Source organism: Saimiri boliviensis, chromosome 10 (assembly GCF_048565385.1).
Source record: "Saimiri boliviensis isolate mSaiBol1 chromosome 10, mSaiBol1.pri, whole genome shotgun sequence".
NCBI lineage: Eukaryota > Metazoa > Chordata > Mammalia > Primates > Cebidae > Saimiri > Saimiri boliviensis.
Genome location: NC_133458.1, coordinates 22,037,157 through 22,061,175, shown reverse-complemented (window position 1 = coordinate 22,061,175; position 24,019 = coordinate 22,037,157). Strand labels below are relative to the sequence as shown.

General features: G+C 36.5%; 1 protein-coding gene across 7 annotated transcripts in view; it reads right to left on the bottom strand.

Annotated features, from left to right (window-relative positions):
• The window catches only part of CNOT4 (CCR4-NOT transcription complex subunit 4), a 153,479-nt gene that overhangs the window by 70,099 nt on the left and 59,361 nt on the right, over nucleotides 1-24,019 (bottom strand). For 6 of the 7 annotated variants that reach the window (XM_010342782.3, XM_010342791.3, XM_003920972.3 and 3 more), the window contains exon 2: nucleotides 10,274-10,539. In XM_010342782.3, the coding sequence (XP_010341084.1) occupies nucleotides 10,274-10,447 (174 nt within the window). In that variant the 5' untranslated portion in view covers nucleotides 10,448-10,539. Of the gene's footprint in view, nucleotides 1-4,703; nucleotides 4,809-10,273; nucleotides 10,540-24,019 lie in introns of those variants that run through there. The other variant, XM_074379032.1, reaches the window with a different exon arrangement.

The following is a 24,019-nucleotide window of genomic DNA, read 5'->3' as shown; positions in this document are numbered from 1 at the left end:
GCCAGATATTCAAAAGTCATGCTCCAATATTGATTCAGAATAATTTATAATTTTCATTTTGATTTCTTTAAAACAAGAGTTATGGAGGACCATAACTTACATATCACAGGTAAATGAACTTTTAAAAATCCTTTTTCTGTTAACATATAATTTGATTATACCAATTTTTTAGGGTCCTGGTTTCCAGGAATAGAAAGCTAATTAACCCTCTTAATAAAAACCATGAAAAATACAACATGAAACTTTTCTTTTTACTAACATCTTAAAAATCTATGCTGGAAAAATCCCAAGCCAATTTTTCGTTGAAAGTAAAAATGCAGAGGCTAAACAGAAAATCTGATAAAAAAAAAATAAATGGGATGGGGACAGAAAGAGATGGGGGGAAAGAACATTCAAAGCCCAACATCAGCCCATGGTAGTCTTTGGCAAGATAGGTCCCATGATAAGCTGAGATACAGCCCACCTCCAAATGATAGGCTCAGGATAAGAACAAATTACAAACCAAAGTGTAGTCCCAGGATAAGAACTACAGAAAGGTCAGAATAAGGTAAGAAAAAAGGAAAAGAAGATAGGGAAAAATATCCTGGATATATTTTCGGTACAAGATACATAGCTTGGCTAAATCAAAGGACCTGTAAACACATGGCAGCCCTAATGCTAATGTTTACAGAACTCAGCAGAAGCCAAATTAAAGCCTCTCTAGAGAGGAGCAAATCCACACTAGTCCTTGAGAAACTTTACAAATAATTTTCTCAATGACAACCACAAGGAACCAGCCACATCAACCAAACACATAAAGAAATACAACAACATGAACAACAATAAACAGAAACATACCCCACAGTCTTCAGCCACTGGAATTACTGGACAAAGATTTTTTTTTTTTTTTTAATAATGCTTCTGTTTAAAAAACATATAAGCTTGAAAATACCTGCAGGGTATAATAATCTATTTTAAAATAACAGCAAGAGTAGGGAAAAAAAAGAGCAAACATTACTTCCAGGAATGGAAAACACAAAACCAATAGTTAAAAACTCAAAAGGACATATTTAGTGGCAGACTGGACTCAAAAGAAACTATTCACATATGAGAATAGATCAGAAGAAATCATTTACTAAGGTATTAAGGAGAAAGAACATACAGAAAGAGATTAAGAAACATAGAAGATAGTAAAAAAAAATCTGAAAAATATTTAATCAGAGTCACAGAGGAGAAGAAAGAGAAAAAAGGTAGTATCTGAAGAAATGATAGCTTAATTGAAATCTAGAACTAAGAAAATTCACCAGCCCACAGATTTGAAAAGTCTCCCAAGGAAGATAAATTTTTAAAATACACAAGAGAGTTTTACTTTTTGGAACTGGCTAATTCTTCCATTGTGGCCTAACAGTTTTTTGACCACTGCTCTTGTATTTAAAGTTGTACACAAATTTATCTGTCCAAAGTTATACACGCACACACACATCTTGCTAATTCTGTTATTCCAATTCTCCATTTTCTTGTCTACTTCATCTATTTCTAAAATACAGAAGTTAAAGTCTCTCCGTTATAAATACGGATGTCAGTTTCTCCTGGTATTTATAACGGCTCAGTATATTTCAAAGTTGTATTGTTAAGTAGATAAAGATTCATGACTCTGGACCTTTTGCCCTTTGAAAATGCGTTTGATCTTGAATTTTATTATGACAAATATCAGTATTCTTATATCTTCTTTCCTATAATTTCCATTTGCCCAATGTATCATTTTTCCTTCCTTTCATTAATACTGTTCTTGTATTTGCTTCTAGTCAATCGGTTCTACAAGTTTTATTAGGAAAAAGAATAGTCCCCCATTTTCCCTCCTCCTCTGCAACCAGTTGCCTCTCCCTAGAAATAATCATGTTGACTCTTTTAGAAGATTATTTGTCATTTACTACCCTAACTCTAAATAGTATGTTCATATTGCTACTTCTTGATGTCTCAGTTTTAGATATTATCACATTAAGCAACTTGAAGATTTAGCTCTGTCAGTCTCCCTCATCAAACATCCTGATGCCACTTTCTAACTTCTACCATAGCTTTGGTTAGGGCAATATTCAGAATTACATTATTATAAAATGATAATATTTTTTACACACTTCCACTTCTGGCCACGAAAGTAACAGACTGGGCCTATCACCATAAACAACTAGAAAACTAGACAAAATACAGGAAATAACTATTTTCAGACACTGAACAAACAGCCAATGAAGAGCAAGACTGTGATTTGCGGAAAAAAAAAAAAATAGTAAGATGACTACCATGACTACCCTAGCTTTCTGCTCTTCCAGCACTTACTGGATCCTGGCACTGAGTCCAAAAGTCTTAATGAACAGAGGGGACAGACAGTGATCAAAATTAGAAGAGGCAGAGACAACTGAAATGTATGGGGCAAAATACCACAAAGAGGGAGTAGCCCAAAAAGAATTCCAGAATAGAAGAATACTGTGATAGCTAGTTTTCATAAGTGTCTTTCCAATGAAGACACCTAGTAGAGTCCATGCCAATAATGAATTTAAGAAAGAAATAAAAGAGAATACCAGTGGCATGCAAACTCTTTCAGAAGGCAGAAGATGAGGAAACATTTCCCAACTCATTTTACGAACACAGTATGCCTTTAATACCAAAACTGAAAACAATATAAAACTACAAAGAAATAGTCTTCATGACACAGACACAAAAATCTTCCAAAAATATTAGCAAACTGAATATAAAAAGGATAATACATCATAAGCAAGTGATGTTTATCTTTGAGAGGAAAAGCTGATTCAAAAATTAACATAGGCCAGATGTAGTGGTTCATGCCTATAATCCCAACACTTTGGGAGGATGAGGCAGGAGGAACGCATGAGGGCAGCAGTTCAAAACCAGCCTGGACAACATAGTGAGCCTGTCTCTGCAAAAATAATTTAAAAAAAAAATTATCCAGGTGTGGCGGTGCATACCTGTAGTCCCAGCTACTTAGGAGACTGAGGCAGGAGATTTGCTTGAGCCCAGAGGTTGAAGCTGCAGTGAGCTACAATCAAGCCAACTGGACTCCACCCTGGGCAACAGAACAAGACCCTATCACTTTTAAAAAAACAAAACAAAACAAAAATACCATAAATCACTGTTTCAACATAATAGAGGGAGAAAAAAAGTATGACCACTTCAAAAGTATCAAAAAAGGTATTTGGCAAAATTTAACATCATTCATGATAAAATCTCTCAGCAAATTAGGAATAAAGGAAAACTCCCTTGACCTGATAAAGACCAAACCAAAAAAGGCACAGACAGCAACATACTTAATGGTGTAATACTTAACATCTTCCTGCTAAGATTGAGAACAAAGATATCTTTCTTATCACTTCTTTTCAACATTATACACTAGAGGGGTTACCCAGTACAATTAAGCAAGAAAAAAATTTTTAAAACACAGAGCCAGGTGTCTACAATCCCAGCATTTTGTGGGGGCTGAGGTGGGCAGATGCTTGAGGCCAGGAGTTCAAGACCAGCCTGGGCAACATAGTGAGACCTCTAAAAAAAATTGTTTTAAATAATTAGCCAGGCATGGTGGTGCATGTCTATAGTCCCACCTACGGGGAGGCTGAGACAGAAGTACTGGTTGAGCCCAGGAGTTCTAGATTGCAAAGAGTCATATTTGCACCACTGTAATTCACAGCTTGGGTGACAGAGCAAGACCTTGTTGCTAAAAAAAAAAAATTTTTTAAAGCAGAGATTGGAAAGGAAAGAGTAAAACTGTCTTTACGCACAGAAGACGTAATCACCTATGTGGAAAATCCTAAGGAATCCATTTAATTAACAAGGTTTCTTGATACAGATGGTCAACATTCAAAAATGGTAAAATAGCAATACAACTAGAAAATGAAATTTCAGAAACAATATGTTCTATAGTTCAAAAAACAAAATATGGATGAATAAAACAAAATATGGTGTACTATTCTGTATACTGGAAACTACAAAACATTGAAATTTTTTAAACAGAAAAATGTTAAGATACACATTTTTAAGATGTCATTTTTCCTCAAAATGATCTATCTATATAGTTAATGGAATCTCCATCAAACCTCAGTAGGCTTTTTGTAGAAACTGACAAACTGATTCAAAAATTTATGTGCAAATGCTAAGTACTTAGAATACCCAAAATAAATCCTAAATAGAATAACAAAGTTGAAAACCTTGTCATGCCAGGTTTCAAAACTTACAGTAATAAAGACAGTATGGTACGGGTATATGGATAGATACAATCATCAATGGACAGAATACAGATGCTAGTAATAGACTTACACATTTTTGGGCAATTGACTTTCAAGAAAGATTTAAAAAACAATCAAGACTGAAAGGACAGTGTTTTCTGCAAATGATGCTGCAAAAACAGAGTATCAATATAGGAAAATAAAATAATAAATCTGGACCCCTACCTCACATGTGAGCCACTGTAGCATAATATGATTGCTTTTTCATTTCTGTACAACTTTTTGCTTCCCCTAGAGTTAATCTGTTTTGTCTGATTATATTTTTAGGTGTTTATTACTAATTCAACCATTAAATCTCTTCCATCTGGCAAAATGGCCTCACAAGACATTTCTCTTTTGGAACGCCAAGTATTCTTTTAATTTTATCTTTTTCTACAAATCCCTCTTGGAGTTTTCTGATGTGTTGCATTTTGTACTGGTTGCCCTCTTTACCTTGGGCATAGCTGTCATTCTTCCCCATCATTTCAGGAATCCAGGTGCTTCTCTCCTGTGTTGGATCTCCTGTTTCCTTTATCCCATGATTCTCTGTTCTTTAGTCCTTCATGTTGGTGGGGCACATCCTCCAAGATTCCTGAGAGAGAATGCATGGAAGGTAAAAAAAATTTTGAGGCCTCTCGGGTCTGAAAATGTCTTTTAGTGTACCTTCACACTTAACAGTTGAGCAGATATGGAATCCTAAGACGAAAATTAATTTCCTCCAGAAGTGTCTTCTAGCTTGAAGTCTTGCTATTGAAAAGTCTGAAACGATTCGTATTCCTTGTCTTTTACATGTGATCTACTTTTTTCCTGGAAGCTTGTAGAACTTCTTTGTCTTCAGTATTCTGGTATTTCAAAATAAAAAAGTTTGTGCTGGACACTTGATAGGACCTTTCAATCTGAAAATATGTTCTTTGGTTCTGGGAAATATTCTTCAATCATATTCTTGGATGATTACTTCCTCTCTGTATCTGTGATCTCTTCCTAGAGCACTTAATTATTTGGTATTTGACCTCCTTGATTGATCCTCAAATAAACTTAATCTCTTCTCTCAAATATTTCATCTCTGTTGCTTTTTGCATTACTTTCTAAGAAATCTTCTCAACTCCATCTTCCAATGCTTTCCTTCAGTTATTTTTGCTATTATATTTTAATTTTCAATAACAATGGTTACTGTTCATTGAATACTCTTCTTTATATCATCCTGTTCTTTTTTTTTTTTTTTTTTTGAGATAGTGTCTTGCTCTGTCACCCAGGCTGGAGTGCAGTGGCACAAGCATGGCTCACTGTAGCTTCAACCTCCTGGGTTCAAGCGAACCTCCCACCTTAGCCTCCCGAGTAGCTGGGACTATGAGCATGTGCCACCACCCTCAGCTAATTTTTCTTAATTGTTATTAGAGATGAGGCCTTGCTATATTACTCACGCTGGTCTCAAACTCCTAATCTCAAGCAATTCTCCCACCTCAGCCTCTCAAAATGTTGGGATTACAGGCATGAGCCACCATGTCCAAACCACTATTCTGTTGTTTCATAAATACATTATCTTCTATTATTTCTGAAATAAAAACAATCATACTTCTGTTGAAGTTCTCATTTCCTTGTCTAGTCTCTGATTTCCATGAGAAATATACTGCTACATCAGTGCACCACCTATGTTCCCATATCTGCTATTTCCACCAGGTAGCTTTCTCAGAAATGCTGCACTAAAAGGACACATAAACGCAGTCTAAGAAACAACCAAGTAGCCTGTGACTGTGTGTAGCAGCTAGACCAAACAGAAATACTAAACTCTCTTGGTTTTTAATACCTGGCTGTCTCTGCTTTTCAAAGATATTAAAGCTAAGAGAAACCTTCTGCAAACAGGCAGGTTTCATATTATAGACCAAAAACAGGAGCTTGATTCAACTAGCTCCCTACTTGCATCTCCCAAATTTCTTCAGATCATCTCAGTATGTCACCTCACAGCATGGCCTCTGTAGATCCTCTCCCTGCAAGGTTGGGTTACATGTAAATGGTAGTTTCATGGCCCCTTCTAGGCCTCTAGCAACATTTGTGGTTTTCCTCTCTGTTAACACAACCACTGTAGATGGGCCTCCAGAGGCCAAAGACTTGCTCGACTCCAACCAAGACAGGCAACTTCATAAATATTAATCCTGCACTGTGCTGAGCACATTCTCTGGCAAGACTAAGCCAGGTCTCAGACTCCAAAACTCTCTGTTGCCTGTACTACAAAGTCTGGTGGCCAGGAGATGAAAGAGAGGTTCTAGGAGATGTGATTAAGTCAACGAGAAACCAAAAAATTATTCCTGGCCTAAGAACAATAACCACCTTACCTAAAGATTTAAAACAAGGAGGTCGTCTTAGACCTCTGTAATACGCATTTCTTTTTTCTGTAACTGTTGGGAAGTTTTGGTGCTTCTCATTAGACAATCTCTCATCTTTTCAACTCATGATCTTATCCAGTCTCATGATTTTATAAACAACATACAATATGGTAATTGACTCCCAAATCTGTATGTCCATACCAGAACCTCACCTGAAATTCAGATATGAACCATTCATTCACCTGTCTACTCAATATCTCCACTTAGATTTCTAATAGGAATCTCACACTTAACATATATAAAACTAAGTTTCTGATCTCAAATGTCTATCCCTGGTAGTCTTCCCCACTTCAGTTAATGGCCGTTCTTTACTTCCAGGTGCTCAGTCAAAACCTTGCAGTCATCCTCAACTCTTCTATTCGTTTGTATCGTGGTTCATGAATAATAAAGTTCATTAATCTTTGCATGTGTAAAAATGTTTTATTATGCCTTTCCATATGAATAAAATTGAAAGCTCTCCTTTCAAAGTTCCCTCAAAATTTGGGAAAATTAATTTCTCAATTAGTTTCTTTTCTATGATTGTAGAAGTGAAAAATACTGTAAAGTGAAAAGTCAAAAGTAAAGTGTACTTTTACTGTAAAGTGAAAATACTGTTAATTTTAGTCTTGTTCCTTTGTAGTCTAAATATTTATGACTTGCAAGCTTTTAGAGTTTTCTTTGTACTAGATGTTCTAAAATTTCACAATTATATAAACAGATATTGATCTTTTTCAGTCATCTTGCTTCACACTCAACAGGGCCCTTCTAATCTAAGAGGAATTTTCTTCTATTAGTTCTTTGATTGTTTCTTCCTATTCATTTTTAGTTCACTCCTTCTGGGACTGCTCTCAGCAGAGATTAGAACCTGTAGATCTATGCTGCTTTTCTTTCATGCCTTCTATTTTTTCTCTTGTTGCATTACATTCTGCAATTAAAACCCACTCAGCATGGGCTTCTAATTTACCAATTTGATATTGAAATGTGCACATTTTGCTTTTCAGGCCATCTTTAAGATTTTTCAAGATTTCTCTGTTTCTTTTTACTAGAAAATACAATCTTTCTACATGAATATGCCATTCTCTCTTTCCTTTCTGAAAGGTATCAATGATAGTTTTAAATGTCTTCTGTTTTGTTCCTGTGTTAGGGTCTTCTATTTACTGATTCTTGTGACTCTCTTTCATGATGTTGGTTTTCCTGAAATCTGTGTTGACTCTTTGCTTCTGTACAACTTTACATGTGAGAATCCTGGTAATCTGCCTATAAATACTATTTCTGTTTACTGCAGGATGCTCCTTTGTGACTGTAGCAAGGACTTATTGCTGGACAACATATACTAACAGGTTATCTGCTAGGCAAAGAAGCTCCTAGTCCCTCCAGAATGTTTCCATTTACCTTAAGGCTCTGATTCAAACTTATAATCACTGTTTAGAGGGCATCTGTCTCTGCTTTATGGGCTAGACCCATGAAGCTGCTCTGACACCATACTCAACTAACTACGCTGATATTTTTCCTACGATCCTGAAGCACTGCCATTCCTTTTTTCTTTTTTTAAGCAGTCTTCTCTTGAGCTGATCTAATGCTTCCTCCTTGAAATTGATTCCAATGTCCTTCTTGTCTTTCAGAGATTCCTCACACTTTCTGGTATTCTCAGGACACCCTTTTATTCATAATAAGTTTTGCTAAAGTTATACTTTTTTTTTGCCTTTAAAATCTTCTATTTTTTTTTCTTGTTTTACTTTCTAAGGACTTGAAGTAATTTTAGGTAATCTCTTAAGACCGAAATTATTTTCTTTGTAATTTCCCCAAATAACTGATTTTTCTCTAATGACAATTTAATAATTGGCCCTTTTAAGATGACTTTATAATATCCCAAAGGGGAAAAAAAAGAAAAAGATAAACATCATGAAGCCAATCAAATTCACAATCCTTAGTCTTGGGCAATACTGAAAGTCATTACTTCTAATGAAATAGTTCAATATGATTGTCTTCTCACAGAATGACGGGAACCAATTTCTAAAAGTAATTAAATGTTTAAAATCCATAAATAAAAATTTATATAGATTTTCCCCAAAGCTAATGTTAAGGTTTTCATTTTCCTTTCCATTCAAATTTCTTAAACTATATTAACTATGTGAAATATTATATATATACATACTGTATATAAACATTATATAAGTTATATATACAATATATATACAACTACATAAATGTATAAACTATATTAACATTGAAATAGACTTAAGTTTTTGTTCAAATAATACATATACATACCCACTGGATTAATTTTAAAAAAAGTAATGATAAACAAACAATGCATTGCCTTCTGAGATATATTATAAATTCTCAAGTAAGAAAATTGAGAGGTAGATTATTTTTTTAATTTTAGATATCTAAAGCACATTTCAGCTTTCTCAAAATTTGAAAGTAATGATCACAAGAGTCTTTGAAATGAGTAACCAGAAAATAAAGTTTAAATCACACAAACATTAAAGAGAAGGCAAATTCCATAATAAAGTGGCAGATATTTGCATTAATCCCTAAAGTCACAAAGTCTTTCAAAAAACAAATGTGGCAGTCCTACCTATCCTAGTAGTATTCACTATACTGCATTTGTGTTGCTGGTGCTTATCAAAACAATAAAACCCACAGAATATTAAAAATCATAGATTTTTAAGAGTTAGAAGGGGCTTTTCAATAATACAATAGTTCAGAACAGACTACAGACTCAAAAGACATATTTGAATTCCAAACCTCCTACCTACTACTCACAAGTTGATGACTCTGGACAAGTTCTCTAAGCTGCTGTTTCCTTGAGTGTAAAACGGGAATAGCAATACCAGCCTAGAATTGCTGTAAGGTCGCAACTATTATCTTCTAAAACAGGATTTCTCTGTCATTTTAACCCTTTTTAGTAAACATTTTCTCTCCTATTTTGTACTAGAAAATTGAAGTGAATTTCTTCCCACATGCAGTATGAAATAGTTTTCTAATTGCACACAATCCTATCCAAATTTATTACCTCTCTGTTCCTAATTTTCTTTTTTTTTTTTTTTTTTTTTTTTTTGAGACGGAGTTTCGCTCTTGTTACCCAGGCTGGAGTGCAATGGCGCGATCTCGGCTCACCGCAACCTCCGCCTCCTGGGCTCAGGCAATTCTCCTGCCTCAGCCTCCTGAGTAGCTGGGATTACAGGCGCGCGCCACCATGCCCAGCTAATTTTTTGTATTTTTAGTAGAGACGGGGTTTCACCGTGTTGACCAGGATGGTCTCGATCTCTCGACCTCGTGATCCACCCGCCTCGGCCTCCCAAAGTGCTGGGATTACAGGCTTGAGCCACCGCGCCCGGCCCCTAATTTTCTTAAGCAATGAGCATCCCTGACCATGTCTTTCTCCTCAGATAAAAATGACAACAACAAACTAAAGGCCAGACAGGTTATGTGACTTTACAAAGATCATACAGCTAGAAAACAACAAAGCCAAGACATGGTCTCGACTCCTAGTGCAGTGTTCTTTCTACCTTATTATGTCTTAAAATAACATACATAACAATATAATCTCACCTGAGGTTTGTACAGTCTTTTAAATTCACTTACTCGTATACATGGCAGCAAAAAAAAACTATACAATTAAAACAAATCACTGTGAGGTTATTTTGAAGTATTTACCTTTCTACATGCAGGACAAAGCCCATTTTCATCAGTGCGAATTCGATGCCAACAAAATCGGCAAATCTGGTAGCCACAGGTGCAAGGGAAAAAGTTGATATCATCTATCTCCAAGGGCTCCATGCAAAGAGGGCATTCCACAGGGTCTTCCTTCGCATCAGGACTGCGAGACATCTTCACGTTTATTAAACAGCAGCAAAAGTTTATAATAATTTAAGGGAGAAGGAAGTTCAGCACTGAAAGCTAAAATGTAGAACTTTGACGACCTGTATGAGAAGAAACAAAATACACTGTTTACTACTGGGAAAACGGCATGGTCAACAATTAAGAGCCACACTGTCCAAAAAGTTAGAAAATACTGACTGAGCAACTATTGTTATCAACTTGAAATGGCTTTCAGAATCAATTTCTGAGCATTTTTTAATATCAAAACAAAAGGCCTGGCATCATTAATATTTCGGATTCAACACAAATATAAAAGAACTTCCTTTTTTTCTCAATAAAACATTTAGTACTAGCCTATGGCACTAATCATAACACATTTTAGGGGAATAAATAAAGTAAAACAGCACTCTAAACTGTCTCATCTTTGACCTAAAATTTAGTTAATAGTGCCACATAACTAGAAGACTATTACACTATTCTAAAGTTTGTCACAATTTATAAAATCAAATGAAAAACACAGACTTCAATCATCTGTAGTTACATGTTAACATCAAACTCTTGACACACAAAACACAGGCTAAAACTTAGAAAAACTAAGATGCCACAGAACCACAGATCCTAACTATACAACTAATTATGTAATAATATGCCAGTGAAAACTTCTGAGAAATATGTATTAAACAAAAGTATTCCTATGGTAATACTATAAAAAGCCTACAAGAAACAGGAAGAAATAAGGAAACAAATAGACCTTCATATTACAAACACTTTTGGAAAAGTTAAATAATATAACTTTTTAGATTACGGGGAATTTTAAATTTTAGGTAACGGTTTAGACTAAAGCCACTGTTAGATTAAAAGGTTAAGATGAAATCACTATTTTAAGTTAAAATCCAATAGCCTAGAAACTAATGTATAATTCTGTAGTAATTCCCACCAAAATCATGCCGGTAATTTTTTTTACATAATTGGACAAACTGATTTACATACAAGAATAAATACATGAGAATCATTTTGAAGTTTCTGGGTGAAAAAGTCAGAATTTGCCCTATCACATACAAATTATACTACAAAGTTACAGTAATTTAAATAATTTCCTATTAGTATAAAAATAGACAAAAGAGCAAAGAAACTAAAGAATCTAGATATAGCTGGGTACATACACTGGTGCATGACTGTAATCTCAGCATTTTGAGAGGCCAAGGCAGGAGGATCATTTGAGGCCAGGAGTTCAACTCCCGCCAGGAGTTTAAGACCAGCGAAACATAGCAAAGACTCCATCTCTGTAACAAATTTTAAAATCAGCTGGGCATGGTGGCACATACCTGTAGGCCCAGCTACATGGGAGGCTGGGACAGGAGGATTGCTTGAGCCCAGGAGTTCAAGGCTGCAGTGAGCTATGATTGTGCCATCGCACTACAGCGTGGGTGACAGAGTAAGACCCTGTCTCAAAATTAGAAGAATCTAGAAACAGACTCATGAATTTATGAGATTTTAATATTTGATAAAACTTATGAATCAAGATGGAAAGGCTGGACTTTTTTTATAAACAGTGATGGGACACTGGGCTATTCATCTGAAGAAAAAATTCTATATATCTAATACTGTAATTTTTTAAAAATCCCAAATGATCTAGTGATCAATAAACTATTGAAGTGTTAAGGAAAAAAACAGAATTTTTTTTTTAATCTTGGGATACAAAAGGCCTTCCTAAGCAAAATAAAAAATCAGAAGCCATAAAAGGATACAATCAACTTAGTAACACAGAAAGAAGAAAACATAAAACTAAAGATAAGCATCAGCGTACAAGATATGTTTGCTACATATAATGAAGAGCTAATGTCCAGAATGTATAAAGAAATCCTACAAAGCAGTAAGAAAAAGACAAGTTTAAAAAAAACAGGACAGAAAATGATAAGTAGTTCACAGAAGAATTACAAGTGATTAAAACATATGAAAAAAATGATCAATCTCTTTAGCTAACAGCCAGATAACATATATGTATATACATTTTTTACCCCATCAGCCTGCCAAAGAAGTTAACTTTTTCCCTGAAGTAGAGAAGAAGAGAGTATCACTGATCTAGTCCCTCTTTCAAAAGAGGAAATGGGAGCATATTATTTTGCCTGAAGTAACACTTATTAGTACAGACTGGATTCCTTCCAGGAAGTCTTAGCCTTAGAATTTGTGCTCTTAACCACTCCCTTATGCCACCTCTGAACTAAGAATCTATTCTACAAAAATAGTGACACAAGTGCACCAAGTGTTCGGCTGTGTTCTACAGCATTATAAGAGTAGAAAACTGCAAACAGCACACTGCCCATTAATAGAAAAATTATTAAATAAATATAATACAGCATAAGGTATGTTGATCAGAATATCTATGCTATAATTATACTTTTTAAAGAACATCAAGTTAGAGACTGACGTGAATATACAATTACTTTCACATAAATATATGAACTCTGTATGTGTGGATACATTTGTTTCACTAAGAAAATAAATATATGGAAGATTAGACACCAAAATGTTATTATATCATGAAAGACAAAATGGGAGTATATCACAAAAGACATGAAAAGTTTAGACAATCAAAATGTTGTTATATCACAAAAGACAATTTAGATAATACTGATTTATTAAAGAGAAAAGGTATTTTTTTGCAATTCAAATGGCCCTTTAAAAAGAGGAAAATTGTTTTCATTTCCTTTAGAAAAATTAAATTACTTCTCACTTTTGCCAATAATTAGAAGAAAAACACAACAAAATAAGTGCCTTCTAATGAATCTATAATTATTTTAAAAAAAGAAAATGAAATGCCCAAATTTGCCACTATCCGTTTTCAGCATATATAAAGTTAGGAGCTTAAAGCTGACTTCTAATGGGTCCAATTTTAAACATCCCAAAACTGTATCTGTTGAAAATATAGACTCAGATACAGGTTCCAATAACAGAAAAGTAAACTGAAAAAAATCAAAGGGTGCTATCTACACCTGTAATATCTTTGATTCTAAGACATCATTTCTTTAACTATAGGTTATTAGAGTTTTAGTGAAGTAATTTATGGAATGTTGGGAAGGAAACAATACATTGGGGCTTATGAATAGAAAAGTGTTCTAGAAAGTAAATTGTTATAAATAAAAGATGATGTACTGAGGTTTTGCTTTTTGATTGTTTCTACCTGCTTTTTAATTTTAAAAAAGTTTACAAAAGTATGTATCTTTCAGTTAAGGGGGAGGTTTAGAGGAACAGAAGGGGACAAAGGAGCAAGAAATCCTTTAGATAGTTAATATAAAAGTAAGTATGTTTGTGCACTTCTAGCACCATGGAGAGAAGCAACAGAAGCTGGCTGCCAAAAGTAATCTCATAAACGGTAAAAGGTAGTCTGACTTGGTAGAACACTGCAACACAAGGTCAAAGATTTGACTGACTCATCTCTTTCACAAAGTAACTATATGATCTTGGATAAGACATTCAAATGCTCTAGGATTTGATGTACTCATCTCAACAATGAAGAGACAAACCTTTAGGGAATTTTAAGTACAGAGCAATTTCCTAAATGTATTATAATACCCTTCTAAACTAAGCTTTTAAAATAAGCTTTGAAATTGACTCTCCAAAATACCTTTGCCCAAATTTTCATTTAGAGAATAATAATTTTACTTCATAAGCCAGACAACTAATATTAACATTAGAACTAAATAGGCTAGGCATGGTGGCTCATGCCTGTAATTCCAGCACTTTGGGAGGCCAAGATGGGCAGATCACCTGAGGTCAGGAGTTTGAGACCAGCCTAGCCAACATGGTGAAACCCTGTCTCTACTAAAAATACCAAAAAAATGAGCTGAGCGTGGCAGCGTGTGCCTGTAATCCTAGCTATGAGAGAGGCTGAAAAAGGGGAATTGCTTAAACACAGGAGGCAGAGGTTGCAGTGAGCTGAGACTGTGCTACTGCACTCCAGCCTGGGAAACAAGAGCGAAAACCATATCTCAAAAATAAACTTAAAAAAATAAAACAGTGAGTTGAAACAATAAGATTTATACTGTTATAAGACATAGAAATAAAAAATATTTTTAAATGAAAAAGGCAAGTAAGCCAATGACTTCCTGAATAGAGTGTGGGAATCCTGAGAATTAATTTTGCAGGGAAAAAAATATTCCTTTTTAGCCAGACACAGTGGTTTACACCTATAATCCCAGCACTTTGGGAGACCAAAGCAGCAGGACTGCTTGAGCCCAGGAGTTCAAGACCGTCTTGGGCAACACAGGGAGACCTTGTCTCTGCGAAAAATTTAAAAAATTAGCCAGGTATGGTGTTGTGTGCCTGTGGTCCCAGCTAATTGGGAGGCTGAGGCAGGAGGCTTGCTTGACCAAAGGAGGTCGCGGCTGTAGCGAGCCATGTTCATGCCACTGTACTCCAGCCTGGGTGATAGAGTAAGACTGTCTCAACAACAATGCTGCCAGGCACACTGGCTCATACCTGTAACCCCAGCACTTTGAGGCCAAAAGTGCAAGACCAGCCTGGGTAATAACATGGCAAAACCCTATCTCTACCAAAAAAAAAAAAAAAAAAAAAAAGTTAGCATGTTTGGTGGCACAGGACTGTAGTCCCAGCTACTTGGGAGGCTGAGGTGGGAAGATTGCTTGAGTCTAGGAGGCAGTGGTCAAAGTAAGCTGAGATCATGGCGCTGCACTCCAGCCTGGGCAACAAAGTGAGATCCTGTCTCAAAAAATAAGAAGACTTTCTATATACATGATCCAATCCTCACAGTGACTTGGTAAGAACACACTATACCCTTTATAAAATATGAAACTGAAGCTAGAATGTTAAAGATACAATTCAAAAATAAGGCCCAACTTCAAAACTCATGCCCTTTCCAACACGGTAATACAGATGTCATAACTCATGTTGGAGCTACATAAAGTTGGGAGTGAACTGCAAATGCTCAAAGAATAAAACGACATTACTTTTAAAAAAATTAAACTCTACAGCAAATTTTTACCCTGTTACTTGAGTTCTTGTTCTCTACATCACCTGTAACTAGTAACTCTGACATACAATAATGTTCCTGCATCACCAAAAATCTCACATACCATGTAGGAAGTACACAAAATAAAAACCATACACTCAAAATCATGTCTGAAAATGTCTTGTCACTTATAAAATGTTGCTATATACATGGTTTTGTGTTTAGGGTCCTGTTCAAAACATATGTATAAAAATGCACTATAGGCTGGATGCAATGGCTCACACCCACAGTCCTAGCACTTTGGGAGGCTGAGGCAGGCAGATTGTTTGATCTCAAGAGTTCGAGACCAGCCTGGGCAACATGATGAAACCCCACCTCTACAAAAATTAGCCAGGATTGGTAGCACACACCTGTAGTATCAGCTACTCAGAAGGCTGAGGTGGGAAGATAACCTGAGCCAGGAGGGAGAGGCTGCAGTAAGCTGTGATGTGACACCACTGTACTCCAGCCTGGGTGACAGAGTGAAACCCTGTCTCAAAATTGTAATAATAATACACGAGAATGTAAGGTAGTACAGCCACTACAGAAAATAGTTTGGTGACTAACTTAGAATTAGCATATGACCCAGCAATTTCACTCCTAGGCATATACTCAAAGAATTGAAAGGACCTGAACAGATACTTGTACACCAGTGTTCCTAACAGTATTATTATTGACAATAGCCAAAAAAATGGAAAATAATCCAAGCGTCCATCAATGGAGGAATACACAAAATGAGGTATATCCATAACACGGAGTATTGGAATACATTCAGCCATAAAAGGAATCAAATTCTGATACATGGTACAACATGAATGAACCCTGAAAACACTATGCTAAGTGAAATAAGCCAGTAACAAGAAGACAAATACTTTGTTTTCACTTTTGGTTTCTTTTTTTTGAGACAGGATCTCACTCTGTCACCCAGGCTAGAGTGCAGTGAGTGGTGGGATCATAGCTCACTGCAGCCTCAAAATCCTGGGCTAAGCAAATCCTCCCACCATAGCCACCTAAGTAGCTGGGACCAAAGGCGTGTGGACCACACCTAGCTAGTTTTTAAAATATCTATACAGATGGGGTCTCCCAGTGTTGCAAAGGCTGATCTTGAACTCCGGGCTCAAGTGATCCTCCCGGAGTTTGGGAGCCTCAGGCTCCCAAAGTGCTAGGATTATAAGCATGAGCCACCATGACCAGCCTGATTTCACTTTTATGAGGTATCTAGAATAGACAAATTCACAGATACAGAAAGTAGAATAAAGATTACTAGGGGCCTCAGGGGGAGAGGGAGAGAATGGGGAGTTATTGCTTAATGGTACAGAGTTTCTGTTTGAGATGCTGAAAAAATTTCTGGAAACAGTCAGTGGTGATAGTTACACAACATTGTGAATGTACTTATGCCACTGAACTATACATTTAAAAACGGTTAAAATGGTAAATTTTTATGTTACATGTATTTTGCCACAATAAAAAAGTCAAAAAAGGAAACATACACTGTATACACTTAAATACAGTACATAACATACAGTACTTTTATAAAATTTTAGAATTATGGTTGCTCTATTTAATCTTTTAATATTTTACCAATCTAATAGATGAATTTTTAATAACCTAAATGTGTAGATAGTGCAACTCCACTAAATACAGTTAAACAGAAATAATACTCCTAAGTATATACTAGGTAACCAAAGTTATATATACACTATAATTATACATAACTGAAAGCTATTTATAGACATAAAATCTACACACACACACACACACACACACACACACACACACAATTCAGTATCTTGTATAGCATCTTACAAGTTTCCATAATTTCTGGTAGTGGTTCTAGCTAGAAATCAAAAAGTAAAAAAGATTTAAAAAAGGGGAAAAAAAAGTCCCCATAAAAACCATACATGTAATTCAATATATACATAAAATTATAAACTATCAATTATTAAAACCTGTAATTTAAGTACAATACCACACACTTTATATTTTACTTAATGTGTTATAAAATTCTTGTTCACTTTATAGTCTGTTCCCACTATAATGGAAGCTTCAGGAGGGCAGAAATGATCTAGCACATCACATTTATGACAGTATACCATGCAGCTACAACATGGCTTCCAGTAAATACTAAGCATTCACACATTTGATTAATACGTAAAAGAATGAATTATTTGTTATACGTCAGTTGTAACTGACAACCTTCTAAAATAAAAAATAGCACTTTAAGTTGTCCACTGTTTCTGAATTAGACACATTTTATAAAGAATGTTATAAACTACATAAAGACAAAAAACAGATGGAACCGTAGCTATGGACAGTTTGCTAAGTGAAAAAGCAAGGTAAGTTTCTGTTTAAATATCAGCACTAATATTTAATTTCCCCTTTTATTTATTATTTTTTTTCTTTTTTGACTTTTGTATTTTTTTTTATTGCATTTTAGGTTTTGGGGTACATGTGAAGAACATGCAAGATTGTTGCATAGGTACACACATGGCACTGTGATTTGCTGTCTTCCGTCCCCTCAACCTGTATCTGTCATTTCTCCCCATGCTATCTCTTCCCACCTCCCCACCCCCCCATCCCTCCCCCATTTCCCCCCAATGGACCCCAGTGTGTAGTGTTCCCCTCCCTGTGTCCATGTGTTCTCACTGTTCAACACCCGCCTATGAGTGAGAATATACAGTGTTTGATTTTCTGCTCGTGTCAGTTTGCCGAGAATGATGGTTTCCAGGTTCATCCATGTCCCTACAAAGGACGTGAACCCATCGTTTTTGATGGCTGCGTAATATTCCATGGTGTATACATACCACATTTTCCCTATCCAGTCTATCATCGTTGGGCATTTGGGTTGGTTCCAGGTCTTTGCTATTGTAAACAGTGCTGCAATGAACATTCGTGTGCACGTGTCCTTATAGTAGAATGATTTATAATCCTTTGGATATATACCCAGTAATAGGATTGCTGGGTCAAATGGGATTTCTATTTTTAGGTCCTCGAGGAATCACCACACTGTCTTCCACAATGGTTGAATTAACTTACATTCCAACCAACAGTGTAAAAGTGTTCCTATTTCTCCACATCCTCTCCAGCATCTGTTGTTTCCAGATTTTTTAATGATCGCCATTCTAACTGGTGTGAGATGGTATCTCAATGTGGTTTTGATTTGCATTTCTCTGATGACCAGTGATGATGAGCATTTTTTCATATGTTTGTTGGCCTCCTGTATGTCTTCTTTTGTAAAGTATCTGTTCATATCCTTTGCCCATTTTTGAATGGGCTTGTTTGTTTTTTTCTTGTAGATCTGCTTTAGTTCTTTGTAAATTCTGGATATCAGCCCCTTGTCAGATGGGTAGACTGCAAAAATTTTTTCCCATTCTGTTGGTTGCCGATTCACTCTACTGACTGTTCCTTTTGCTGTGCAGAAGCTGTGGAGTTTGATTAGGTCCCATTTGTCTATTTTGGCTTTTGTTGCCCTTGCTTTTGGCGTTTTGGTCATGAAGTCCTTGCCTACGCCTATGTCCTGAATGGTTTTGCCTAGATTTTCTTCTAGGGTTTTTATGGTGTTAGGTCTGATGTTTAAGTCTTTAATCCATCTGGAGTTAATTTTGGTGTAAGGTGTCAGGAAGGGGTGCCAAAGTACCAATACGTATCTACCAGAATATTCATATATTATAGAACTCAGGACTGTATTACCTTTAGGAAACCAGAAAAGCTTACTTATGTTTTAGAAATCTACCTACCTAACAACTTAAAAGTCTCTCTCATAAAAGGTTAAACTGCTGTTATACAGAAAAATCAACTATGTAGGACTGCTTTCTACCTCTCTATCACTTTGCTATTATGTAGTAAAATATTTGTGTTTTACTTTTCTAAGACGCAAATCAAAAGCAACATACAAATCATCTCATATAATTTAACATCTCCCCAGAGATAGCTGGGAATCTCTACCCAAAGGAGCTGACTTCATCTGCAAGACTGTGACATTCAAGCCTAAAGGCAGTATCAAACTCAAGATTGAGTGAAAGGATTTTGGAAGAGATTCAAAATACAGGCTAAACTGCAGGCCAACTAATTTGCAGGTGAGAACCAGGGAATAAGACAGGTAGGATGTGCCCCACTGGGTCTGAACAAATCGTAGATGAAATGACCTAGAGAGTTGTTTGGATCTGGCTAAGAAGCAATTTATGTCGTAGGGTATTCAGAACAGCCAAAAATCAGTGTAGCTAAAAAGCTGGGTGTGGTCAGAAAAAGAAACAGAAGAAATCTCTGCCAAACACTGTCAGCCCAGGGTGCCATGCAGGCATACACAAGTCTGTGCCCCTAAGGAGCAACACAAGATGCTTAAACATTGCAAAAGGGAAACAGAAGTTACTAAAATAGGGAGACAGAAGTCACTAAACAAAAATAAGCAAATAACGGTAACAAGCCCTGGAAACGAGCAAGGGGTTGAAAGATCAGTAAGTAGCCAGAGTTGTTGCAATGTTATACAAGATGTTCAGTTTCCAACATAAAATCACAAGCCATGCAAATAAACAGCAAAGTATAACCCATATACCCAAAAAAAAAAAAAAATTAAAGGCAAAATACACTACCTGCAAGAGCAACCAAATTATAGATTTAACAGACTTCAAAAAGTCTTTATAAATATGTCCAAAGAACTAAAGGATATCGTAACTACAAAAGGAGGGCATAACGACAGTATCACAACAAATAGACAATATTGATAAAGAGATTATTTAAAAAGTACCAAATGGAAATTCTGGAGTTGAAAAGAACATTGACTGGAAAAAAAATCACTAGACGAGCTCAAAAGTACATTTGAACTGGCAGAAAAAAAGAACTGACAAACTTGAAGACAGATTGATAGAGATGATGCAATCCAAAAAATAGAGAGAAAAAAAGAGTGAAAAAATACAAAGCCTCAGAGAAATATGAATCATTAAGCACACGAATGTACCCATAATGGGAGTACTAAAAGGAAAGGAGAGGGAAAGGAAAAGAAAAACTACAGGTAACAAAGATGAATCTCACAAACATAATTTTAGCAAAAGCTGCAAATCAACATAAGCAGGTCCTGTAAATTTCAACAAAGGAAACTATATTTTAGGGATGCACGTAAAGGTGAAAAAAGTCATGACAGTGACTGCCTCTAAGGAAAGGGGGAGAATTTCAAATGGCAAGGGGTGTATGGGGCATGATTCTGAGGTATGTGAAATATTCTGCTTTTAACCTTGGAAGAGGCTCCAAAGACATCCACTTTATAATGAAACAGTACATGTTTTATGTTTCTTAAAGTATATTTCCTTTTTCAAACTTTTTTTTTTTTTTTGAGAGACGGAGTCTCACTCTGTCGCCCAGGCTGGAGTGCAGTGGCGCAATCTCAGCTCACTGCAACCTCTGCCTCCCGGGTTCAAGCGATTCTCCTGCCTCAGCCTCCCGAGTAGCTGGGATTACAGGCACGTGCCACCACGCCCTGCTAATTTTTGTATTTTTAGTAGAAATGGGTTTTCACTATGTTGGTCAGGCTGGTCTTGAACTCCTGACTTTGTGATCTGACTGCCTCTGCCTCCCAAAATGCTAGGATTACAGGTATGAGCCACAGTGCCCAGCCCTTTTTCAAACTTTTAAAAGAAAAAGATACTAGCAGCAAATTTCCCAGAATTAGTTAAAAATAATCCCTAGACCCAGAAAGTACAACATATCCAAGTGGGATCAATAAGCCCACATCTAGACTCAAAATAGTAAAGTTGCGGAACACTAAAGACAGCAATAACCATAAAAGAAGCCATAAAGAAAGAACCCTTCACCCAATGGAATAATTAGAATAACAGCAGAATTCTCAACAGCAAGGAAGCCAGAAGGCAGTGACCTACACAAAAAGAAAATTACTGTCAACCTACAACTGAGCACCTAGGAAATAAGAATCCTGAAAAGTGAGAGTAAAATCATAAAAAGACATTTTAAAGACAATTGAAACGACTCTGAAGTGGACTGGTATTGGACAATATTAAGGAATTACTGCTAATTTAGTTAGGTATGAAAATATCGTGTTTTTTTTTTTTTTTAACCTCTTCTCCAGGAGATACATTCTTAAGTATTTACAAACTTCATGATAGGATATTCTAGCAGGAAGGCAGGCACAGGGCGGTAAAGAGACCCCTCTTTAAATATCAAATGATAAAATATCAATAACAGGAAACTAAGGAATGGAAATACTGGATTTCATCATAGTATTTGTTCTTCTTTCATGTATGCTTAAAATTTTTCATGATAAACAGCTAAAAATAGGGACAGTGGGCAATATTTATGATCTCAGCTACTTGGGAAACTGAGGCAAGAGAATCAGGAGTTCAAGGCCAGCCTGGGCAACACAGTGAGATTCTGACTCAAAAACAGAAATGAGGCTAAATTAAAAATTAAATAAACAAAAACAGGCAATTTACCCGTAAAAAGCCTCCACTAATGAAACTTCTAAAGATGTTTTTTAAGAAGGAAAATGATTCAGGAGGACAGTCAGAAATTGTTTTTTCTGTTTATTTTTTGCAGCAGGGTCTCACTCTGTCGCCCAGGCTGGAGTTGTAGTGGCGTGATCTTGGCTCACTGCAACCTCCACCTTCTGAGTTCAAGCAATTCTCCTGTCTCAGCCTCCCAAGTAGCTGGGATTGCAGGTGCACACCACCATGCCTGGGTAATTTTTGTATTTTTAGTAGAGATGGGGTTTCACCATGTTGGGCAGGCTGTTCTCAAACTACTGGCCTCAAGTGATCTGCCTGCCTCCACCTCTGCCTCCTGAAGTGCTGTGATTACAGTCGTGAGCCGCTGTACCCAGCAACAGTCAGAAATTGAAGGGATGGTAAGGAAATAATGTGGTAAAAATGTGGGTAAACTCAATCACACATCTCTCTATAAAATAACACGGTCGAATTTGTTAGATTCAAAATGGATAAAACATCTGTTGGGAGGGGAGTGATATAAGATAAACTGCCCTAAGGTCCAACTTTAAGAGTAACATGAGGCCAGATGCAGTGCCTCACATCTATAATCCCAGCACTCTGGGAGGCTGAGGCAGGCACATCACCTGAGGTCGGGCGTTCGAGACCAGCCTGACCAACGTGGAGAAACTCCGTCTCTACTAAAAATACAAAATTAGCCGGGTGTGGTGGTTCATGCCTGTAATCACAGCTATTTGGGAGGCTGAGGCAGGAGAATCGCTTAAACCTGGGAGGTGGAGGTTGTGGTAACCCAAGATTGTACCACCACACAGCCTGGACAACATGAGTGAAACTCCATCCCCCTCCACCCCCACAAAAAAAGAAAGAGTAAAATAAATGGTTGGGAAGCCGAGGCATGAGAATCACTTGAACCCAGGAGGCAAAGGCTGCAGTGAGCTGAGATCACGCCACTGTACTCCAGTCTGGGTGACAAAGTGAGGCTGACTCAAAAAAGAGAAATAAGACCCTCCCCTAAAAAAAGAGTAACAAGAATGGTAAAATGTCAAGAGTAATCACATAATCCTCTATGATCTACAAACTCCACCTCTGAATATCTTCCTTAGAGAAACAGTTGCACATCTGCATGAGTAGCCATGCACAAACAATTGCAGGAATGTTTTGCAACAGCAAAACACTGGAACTCCCAATGTCTATAACAGGAAAGTCTAAGTTACTGTATATCAATAAAATGAAATAAAACAGTGTAGAAAAATAAATCTGTATATACCAACATACTGAATGAAAAGAAAACTAACTATAAGTACTATATAACAGTTGTGTTTTGTTTTGTCTTGTTTTTGTTTTTGACACAGTTTCACTCTGTTGCTCAGGCTGGAGTGCAGTGGCCTGATCTTGGCTCATTGCAAGCTCTACCTCCCAGGTTCAAGCAATTCTCATGCCTCAGATTTCCCAGTAGCTGGGATGACAGGCATGCACCACCACACCTGGCTAATTTTTGTATTTTTAGTAGAGACAAGGTTTCGTCATGTTGGACAGGCTGGTCTCGAACTCCTGGCCTCAAGTGATCTGCCAGTCTCGGCCTCCCAAAGTGCTGGAATTACAGGTATGAGCTACCGTGTCCAGCCAACAGTTTACATTAAAAAAGAAATCATATATTTTCTCTACATATGTATATTATAAGCAAAACCTTAAGGGGGAAAATGACATATGAACTGATAATAGTGATTAGCTTTAGGAAAGTAAAGAAGGGAATGGGAGCAATCAGAAACCTGAACCTTATGTGTTTTTGCAGAGACTATTCATGTATTTCTTCTATGACAGCAAATTAATTTTTAAAAGACAAATTTTTAAAGAGTATTAGACTTTGAATCCTTTGAGTGCAAAGACTGTCCTATTTTATTTAACACTGTACCACAGACATGTGCAGGTATTATAGGCTCCCTAAACTGTACATGGAAGATGGCAGAGAGATGGATAGAAGAGTGGTTCAGGCCGGCTGCAGTGGCTCACAGCTGTAATCCCAGCACTTTGGGAGGCTGAGGAGGAAGGATCACCTGAGACTAGGAGTTCGAGACTAGCCTGGGCAACACAGCAAGAGCCTGTCAGTACAAAAAAATAGCTGGG